This window comes from Salvelinus sp. IW2-2015, linkage group LG2 (assembly GCF_002910315.2).
Source record: "Salvelinus sp. IW2-2015 linkage group LG2, ASM291031v2, whole genome shotgun sequence".
Classification (NCBI taxonomy): domain Eukaryota; kingdom Metazoa; phylum Chordata; class Actinopteri; order Salmoniformes; family Salmonidae; genus Salvelinus; species Salvelinus sp. IW2-2015.
In genome coordinates, this window is record NC_036839.1 from 31,194,673 (window position 1) to 31,203,893 (window position 9,221).

Sequence of the window (9,221 nt, forward strand, 5' to 3'; positions counted from 1 at the left end):
TAATTCCGTCGATATATATCCAAAATGTCCATTTATTTGGCGCATTTGATCCAGAAAAACACCGGTTCCAACTTGCTCAAACGTGACTACAAAATATCTCAAAGGTTACCTGTAAACTTTGCCAAAACATTTCAAACTACTTTTGTAATACAACTTTAGGTATTTTTTAACGTTAATAATCGATAAAATTGAAGACGGGATGATCTGTGTTCAATACAGGATTAAAACTAACTGTAGCTAGCTTTCTGGTCTCGTGTCTCTATCAAACAGGACACTTCAAGTGACCCTCCTTCAAGATGGCCGTACTTCTTCATTACACAAAAGGAATAACCTCAACCAATTTCTAAAGACTGTTGACATCCAGTGGAAGTGGTAGGAACTGCAAGCAGGTCCCTTAGAAATCTGGTTTCCCAATGAAACCTCGTTGAAAAGAGAGTGACCTCAACAACAACAAAAAATCGGAATGTTTGTCCTCGGGGTTTCGCCTGCTAAATAAGTTATGTTTTACTCACAGACATGATTCAAACTGTTTTAGAAACTTCAGAGTGTTTTCTATCCAAATCTACTAATAATATGCATATCTTATCTTCTGGGGATGAGTAGCTGGCAGTTTAATTTGGGCATGCTTTTCATCCAAAATTCTGAATGCTGCCCCCTAACCTAGAGAAGTTAACATTAAGAAAAATACCCAAATGAAAAACAATATTTTGGGGTGGTTTGTCCCCACAAAATTAAAATCACTGTAAGCCAAGAAACTGCAAAATACAGCATTCCTGGTGGCCGAACCCTCTCTCTCTCCGTCCCCTGCTAGCTCGATATGAAAGATGTGAGTGTTTGTGTTCTCTGAAGTACAGCAACTAAGTCTCCTCTGTTCCAAAAATACTGAATCTTAGGAGACGATTGCTAGCAGAATATGTGTTTTCTTTCAACTAAATGTCTTGGTAAGTCACGGTATTTAACTAATTTTAAAAGTACTTTTTTAGGATAGAGTGGTCTGCTCTGCACGCAGGTAGCAGGCAGCAAGCGCAAGCAGGTCTAGATTATTTGATGGAAAATTCTGTCCGCCTAGCGATGGACGTTAGTCCCGCTTCAGAAGCGGCATTCCTTTACAAACAAGTAAAATGCCCATTCAGTGGCGCTTCAAAACTATCTCCAGACAGGGTTTCATGTCGGCATTTAAAAATAAGTAGTTTACCCTTATGAACAAATATACCCTTGAAAGCGCCTCAGCTACGGCATATGACTGCCCGGCCATAGCGGTTGTACATACTTAATAGGACCATTATTCTGCTTTGAAGTGGATTTTTTTAAACAGAAAACCGATTTTAAAAGATTGTAGTTTAAACATCAAGCAAAATGGTCCATTTGTTAAATCCCTAGTCTGTGTGTTTTAAAATGCAGAGTCACTGCAGTCTGAGGTATACAAAATGTCACTTCCAGCTGAGCACTGCCCTGTCTAGTGTCTAAGGAGTAGCATAGAGCTCTCTGACAGTGAGAGCGCACACATGGTTGTGTCTGCCATCTCACATACACACACTGTCTGGCATCCCACTCACCCACACACAGTGCTGCCGTGGCGACCTGGATTCACCCAATCCAAACAATTCCTAACCACCACCAGGCACTCAGCCGGCTGCATCACTCCACTAGGAAGAACTCCCCCCGCAGGCTAGAATGCAAGGTCATGTCCAGGACACTGTGTTTTAAGGCCAATGCTGACTAAACATTTAAATGGTCTAAATGTCATTCAGCACATCAGATACAACATTATGGAAGGAATGTTAAAAGCAGCATGCTGAAGGTAAAAAGAGACAACATGGGACAATCTCTTTAGTGATGTGTCGATCAGCTGGCCTACTAGTATAGGAGATACTGTCACTTTTATACCCCAATATCAATCAATCGATCAAAAACATATACTAAAGGCACTGATTTGGGACTCACCCATCATCGTCTCCATCCACGGCTTTGAAGAGTCCGGCAGAGGAGGTTAAGGCACTGACGGCCGTGGCGGCAGCTGCATTACTTTCAGTCCCCAGGCTTGTGCCTGCCGCAGTGCCACCCTCCCCAGCCAGCTTGGCCATGGTCTGGGCCAGCAGGGCAGACTGGTCCTGGAAGAGAAGGCGCTGGGCATCCTCCAGCTGGGTGGTGGTGAAGGAGGGCAGGCTGGCGTACAGGGCACTGGTTTGGGAAGCCACAGCCTGGGTGTGGGCCTGGGCACTGTTGAAGTCCTGGGGCATGCTGACCCCGGGTGGCTGCGCCTGGGGGTGAGACTGAGCCAGGCCACTGCCGTTCTGGGGGTCACTCTGGGGGTTAGGAGGAAGCACATTGGAGACTAGACAGCCCTGGTTAGGGGGGGCAGTGTTGGACAGCTGGGTGGCAAGTCCTTGGGCATTGCTTGGGAATGACTGCTGTTGTTGATGATGTTGGTGGTCCAGGGGAAGAGAGTGTCCTTGTGGCTGCTGCCCAAACCCAGTCACTCCTCCTGGGCCCATCTGAGGCATTAACCCCCCTCCTACAGCAGAGGCCTGGATTGAGGTCTGTTGGGGCTGCTGTTGGATGAGACCCTGGGGTTGGAGCTGGGGTATGGAGCCAACCACCTTCTGCTGCGAGACTCCCATCATCTGCCCGGATCCAGGCAGGGCCTGTGGGACAGCAGGTTGGGGTAGGCCTGCCTTGGGCTGGGGGTAGTCTGGAGGCATGCCCCCTCCCTGGCTCAGCCTGTGCACCGGGGCTACCTGGGGAGTCGCAGAAGGCTGCTGTGTAAGAGCATAGCCCATCTGCTTCTGGAGCACCCCCACTAGGCTCTGAGCTGAGCCAGGAGCCGGGTTGGAGGCTGCCTGGGCGTAGGTGAGCGGCTGCTGGTGAATAGGAGTGGTAGGGTGGCCTATGGTGGTCTGGAGGCCCGCCATGTTGATGGGGGCAGGCTGGTGAACGCTGGCAGGGACTGAGGGAGCCACGGTGGTCAGCAGGTGAGACTGGGGGTGGGACACCACCATGGGGAAACCTGGGCGGGAGGTCTGGAAGGACGGAGGGGGGTTGGAGTAGTCCTGGTAGTGAGGGTGGGGCTGGAGTAATGGGGGGCCTCCAGCATCTCCACTTCCCACACTCTCTGTGTAGTGACTCAGTGTGCTGACTGTGCTGCTCACTGAACTCCCACTGGTGCTCTCCCTCTCCGACCCCCCTTTCACACTCTCAGGCCCACACGGCCGCATGCTCTCCACAACCCGGCCACTAGGGGCAGTAGCCTCAGAGGACAAGGGGGCAGGGGCCGAAGCTGGGGTCTCCTTGTCATAGTACTCAGCACATGTCCATCTTCCCTTTTTAAATGGCTCTGAGCTGGAGTCAAGCTTGACCACTCTGAAACGGGAGCTAGTGGTGGCAGGAGCTGGGGTTGGGGGGGGCTGGGAGGAGGGGACTGAGGCTAGAGCCATGCCCGAGGAGCTCATCCCTGGCTGAGGTATGGCAGCTCCTCCACCCTGTGTGCCACTGGAGGGCCCCAACACCACAGAGCCACTGGGAGCAGCAGAAGTCATACTGATGCTCGAGTTCACAGTTCCAGAGCTTTGGTGTTGGATCAGATTGACATTGGGGTTGCCAAAGTTACTCCCCATCAAACCTCCAACCCCCCCACCGCAACTCATCACACTAGGGGGGAAGCCACCACCACTGCTGCTTGCACTGGTGCTAACACCTCCCATCACAGATACATTGGAAGAGCTGTACATATTCACATTACAAACATTGCTGGTCAGGGGATTAGCTATGCTAACGGAAGCTACTGCAGCAGAGCTGTGCATTCCAGGGAGAGAGACAGCTGCTACAGGCTGAGTAGCAACACTGGCAGAACCCACTGAAACATTCTCCAGAGGTACCTCCATGGTAGAAGGCATCTTTAGGGCACCCCCAGCCCCTCCAGAGGTGGGGGTAAAGTGGGGGTCAGAGGAATGAGGCTGAGCCAGGGCCTGCTGAGGATGATTATGTTGCCTCTGGTGATGGTAGTGGTGCACATTTCCGTTCACCACCCGTGCTGCTCCGTGCTGGGGTCCCTGGGGCAAGGAGTGGGGGGGCTGGTTGGGGGAGATGGCCCCGGGGGTGTCCGCCTCATGAAAGTTATTCAGCGTCTCCTCCGAGGAGCTCCTTGCACCCCCAGCCATGTCATTTGCCCTGGAGAGGGAGACATCCAGAATCTCTGAAGAGGACAGATCCTCTGTATGAGACTCATCCAGATCATCATAGCTCTCCGTGTCCTCCGCAATGCTGTTGTTGGTGCTCACAGAGATCTGTGCTGGAGTCACGCTGGTGATCTGGAAGCCGCTCTTCTTCTTCATCATCATCTGAGACCCAGAGGAGAGAGCCTGGGGCTGTGGCTGGGAGTGCAGGTTAAGGCTGTGGGGAGGGTGCTGAGGCCCAGGGGAGGATGATCCAACAGGAGGTTGAGACTGCATCAAGAGGGGGGATTGGTAGTCTTCAGTGGGAACGTGGCATTTGCTAACAGCTGAACTAGTCGGTGTTGACATCGTCGGAACACTCCCGGCGCCGGTGTTAATGTTGCTAACATTACCCCTTCTTGGAAAATTCGCCGGGTGCGCCATCTTTCTGACGCTGCCAGAGTCTCCTGCAGAATGAGGATGGTGCATATTGAAAGATTCCAGGGGATAACGTTACACTTCGTTAGGGCCGCCGTTTTGACAAAGACTGATATTTAACAATAACTTAATTTCAACCGACAAAAAATAAATCTGTTTTAAAGACAAGGTTCAAACATTTAGCTTTTTGGGATATCTAATACGTCTCCCCTCGTGACGGAGAATGCTCGCGTTTGACAATCAGTTGACGAGCCGAAATGCTAACAAGCTAACTAGCTTGTTAGCTAGTCTAACGTAAGCGTATGGACTTGCTAGCCAGTTACAGGCGCGTATGTTCTCACATACAAGCCAGCATTTCGTCGTTGTACTATATTATCTCAATGGTTAAAATAAATTGTTATAACACAAACTGAGTAAACAGTAAGCATCCAAAGCGAGAGCTGATACAGAAGTGCAACGTTAGCTCCATCACTATCCACACACTGTGGTGAGTTGCATTATTGAATTTCTCAGAAGCAAAAAATGAAAACAAGCAATCCTTTACCGATATAAGGTTGTCCTTGGGAGAATATATCCACTTAATTCTCTCGCAAAACGGGTTAATCCATTCTGAAAAGTCTTTGTTATAGCTAACGTTAGCTAGTCCAATGTTTGCTGTATCACTCCCTCTTCCAAAAGCTATTCACAACCAGTCCGCCTTCTTGTTCTTGCACTGTGGCTCGAACCGTTGAAGTGTGACGAGACTGATGGGAGGAGGGTTTCCACTAGTTACCCCAGCCACAGAGTGAAAATTGGCTATATCGTAAAGATTCGTGAAAACAAAAATGCTTTTTGTGCTTGATTTAAGGTTAGGGTTAGGCATAATATTAGCAGTGTAGTTACGGTTGAGGTTATGTTTAAAATATGAAGAGAATTGTCAGAAATGGGCGGTGTTTATGAATGTATGGCTGTGGTAACTAGTGACGTCGGGGAGGAGAGAACTTGCTAACATGGCGACCGCGCATGCTCTATTGATGCCCAGACTAGTCAGACAAAAAGCAGTCTGGAGAGAAGAGGCTGAGAGAACAGGGGAGAGGCAGGCAACGGACAAAAAATAGTTTCAGTAGGCCTAGATCATGTTCCGGAAAATACCAAGCGACAGAGACGGTGGGACAAAACGACTCTTACAGAATATTCCCATTCCTTTACCATTGTGCAACCCAACTGGATAAAATCATATATGCTTGCAGCTTGTCATGATTTTAAATAGGCTTGTGAGAGATGGATAGGGAAATGTGTTATGGGTGTCATAATGCCAATCACATTATTTTCATGAACAGTAGACAAGAGTATCAACATGGTGCGATATATCACAAAAAAAAATGTATATTCCATCAGCCATATTGTTATGTCGTTTTCCTGGGCCTCAGAGTTCTGTTTTACCTTTAACTTCTAACTAAAACAACAAAAGGAAATGTTTTGGTCTGAACAAAACTTTAACAACACAAACAACAAGATCAGTTGTGTGTTTTTACTGAGAAACAAAAGGCATGCAGACAGAATGTTCTGCAGACAGAATGGAGCCGGCCAGACGTGTTCACTGCACTGACGATTATTCTACATGCATGTATTGTGAGAGTGTGTGTTTATTGTGGTGGGTACTCCAGGTCAGCAACCCCTCCCGTTGCCAGGAAGTCTGTTCTGGATGTGTGTGTGTACCTCCAACTCCCTGTATTCTGGTGCCTTCTGTTTTATCACTGTTGGCTGCCATCGAGACCAGACCCACCTGTTGTTGTGAATGTCTTAGTGAATAACAGCAGATAGTCTGGTACCATCTGAATGTGCTTTGTTTGGCTAACTTCTCTGACTATCGTTGTCATGACTCTTCCTATTCTCTCTTCTCCTCTCTATTATTTCCTCTACTTTCCTCTCACCTCCTCCTCTCTCTTCTCCTCTCTTCTCCTCTCTTCCTATTCTCTCTTCTTCTCTCTACTATTTCCTCTACTTTCCTCTCACCTCCTCCCATCCCTGACTCATTTGCTCAGTCACAGCCACCAGCTAGTTAATTAAAACATCAGGAGGCCCTCAGGACTCTTACACTCAGGACTGTTACACTCAGGTGGGACGCTGTATGGAGCGTATGAGAGGAGTTAGGGAGAGAGAGAGATGTGTGTTTGTGGAGAGGACAGAGGAAGATTAAGTAAGTGAATGAAGTAGAAAGAATCAGAGAGAGGGGCTATGGGGGAGAGAGACGATTGAATTGAGAGAGAGCGAATGAGAGCATGTGCCCATTGTGGGTGACTGGCAGGCAGACAGGCAGCGGCAGGCTGTGACCAGACCGTGCAGGCAGACAGATTGTGCTCATCCATACAAATGACGGAGGGAGAGAGAGCCAGCGAGAGGCGAGCGCAATGTAAGCGTCTGGTACAGTCAGCAGCTTTAAATCACTCTGGCACTCCACAACAAAACACACTGAGCACTATTGTCCTGCCCTAACAATAATGCTCAATTTATACACCCGGCATGGCTGTCATTTTGTAAACACTAATTTCTTTGATGGGAATGACAAAAAATATCTTTCCCTCCTCGTCTTCAGTTTTTACGTCCAGCGGCGCTCGTCACTTCCTCTTGAACTCTCAATGAGGGAGAGCTCGGTTAGTTGTTTTGGAAAGTTTGTAGTTTTGGAAAGTTTTGAAAGTCTGTTGAAAAAGTTTGGTTACTAGCTATCTACGTTTTGAATTTGGATCCCACTCTGCAGTTGGCATCAGTTTCTGGGACCGCTACTGTCTGTCCAGTGATCCTGCCGACCAAGGCCAGGTCTGAGGAGCTGTTTGTTGTAACAGCTAACCTAGCTGCTAGCTAGCAGCCTATCAAGCTAGCAGGGCTTTCTTTGTGGCAAGGACCACGGATTGTCCCGAGCTTGTGGCTGTCTAAATCCCTGTATTTGTTGTTGTTGTTTTCAATCTTCCCTGCGACCTGCCCCGTCTGGAACTGCAAGGAGTAACAGCGTAACTTAAGTTGCTACCATGACAAAGACCAAAGCCAGCGGGAGTACCATTGAGGACAATGGTGTCTCTATCACAGGTGAAGTATCTTTTAAACAAACAAAAAGAGTTGTTTGTTTAAAGCAGTTGTGCACATTTGTGGCCTACTGGAGGTCATTTTGCAGGGCTCTGGCAGTGCTCCTCCTTGCACAAAGGCGGAGGTAGCGGTCCTGCTGTTGGGTTGTTGCCCTCCTACGGCCTCCTCCACGTCTCCTGATGTACTGGCCTGTCTCCTGGTAGCGCCTCCATGCTCTGGACACTACGCTGACAGACACAGCAAACCTTCTTGCCAACAGCTCGCATTGATGTGCCATCCTGGATGAGCTGCACTACCTGAGCAACTTGTGTGGGTTGTAGACTACGTCTCATGCTACCACTAGAGTGAAAGCACCGCCAGCATTCAAAATGACCAAAACATCAGCCAGGAAGCATAAGGAACTGAGAAGTGGTCTGTGGTCACCACCTGCAGAACCACTCCTTTATTGGGGTGGTCTTGCTAATTGCCTATAATTTCCACCTTTTGTCTATTCCATTTGCACAACAGCATGTGAAATTTATTGTCAATCAGTGTTGCTTCCTAAGTGGACAGTTTGATTTCACAGAAGTGTGATTGACTTGGAGTTACATTGTGTTGTTTAAGTGTTCCCTTTATTTTTTTGAGCAGTGTATTATAAATTTCTGAGACTCACTTAGATAATTAATTTGATGATACAGCAGTAGCAATACAAGGACATAACATCTATAGGATAGGAATGCTTACACGGGAGATGTTGCTGTATATATTCAGAGCCTTACCCCTGTAATGCTTAGGGAAGATCTTATGTCAAGTGTTATTGAATTGTTGTGGTTGCAGGTGCACCTGGACATCTAAAGCCTTTTATTTTGGGGTGTTGCTATTGGCCACCAAGTCATTATCTACACTGAACAAAAATATAAACGCAACATGGGACCAACAAGTGTTGGTCCCATGTTTCATGACCTGAAATAAAAGATCCCAGAAATGTTCCATATGACAAAAATACTATTTCTCTCAAATTGTGTGCAGAAATGTGTTTACATCCCTGTTAGTGAGCATTTTGGCCTTTGTCAAGATAATCCATCCACCTGACAGGTGTGGCATATCAAGAAGCTGATTAACAGCATGATCATTATACAGGTGCAACTTGTGCTGGGACAATAAAAGGTCACTAAAATGTGCAGTTGGTCACACAACAAATCAAATCAAATGTATTTATATAGCCCTTAGTAATCAGCTGATTATCTCAAAGTGCTGTACAGAAACCCAGCCTAAAACCCCAAACAGCAAGCAATGCAGGTGTAGAAGCACGGTGGCTAGGAAAAACTCCTAGAAAGGCCAAAACCTAGGAAGAAACCTAGAGAGGAACCAGGCTATGAGGGGTGGCCAGTCCTCTTCTGGCTGTGCCGGGTGGAGATTATAACAGAACATGGCCAAGATGTTCAAATGTTCATACATGACCAGCATGGTCAAATAATAATAATCACAGTAGTTGTCGAGGGTGCAGCAAGTCAGCACCTCAGGAGTAAATGTCAGTTGGCTTTTTAGCCGATCATTAAGAGTATCTCTACGCTCCTGCGGTCTCTAGAGAGT

General features: G+C 47.7%; 1 protein-coding gene across 3 annotated transcripts in view; it reads right to left on the reverse strand.

Annotated features, from left to right (window-relative positions):
- LOC111978154 (TSC22 domain family protein 1) overlaps positions 1-5,333 on the reverse strand; it is a 67,787-nt gene extending 62,454 nt beyond the window's left edge. The window contains exons 1-2 of one of the 3 annotated variants that reach the window (XM_070448401.1): positions 5,134-5,325; positions 1,945-4,618 (exon numbers count right to left, since the gene is read on the reverse strand). In XM_070448401.1, coding sequence (XP_070304502.1) covers positions 1,945-4,595 — 2,651 coding nt within the window. In that variant the 5' untranslated portion in view covers positions 4,596-4,618; positions 5,134-5,325. Of the gene's footprint in view, positions 1-1,944 lie in introns of all 3 variants that reach the window. The other 2 variants (XM_024008041.2, XM_070448405.1) reach the window with 2 other exon arrangements.
- Between the last annotated feature and the right edge of the window lie 3,888 nt (positions 5,334-9,221).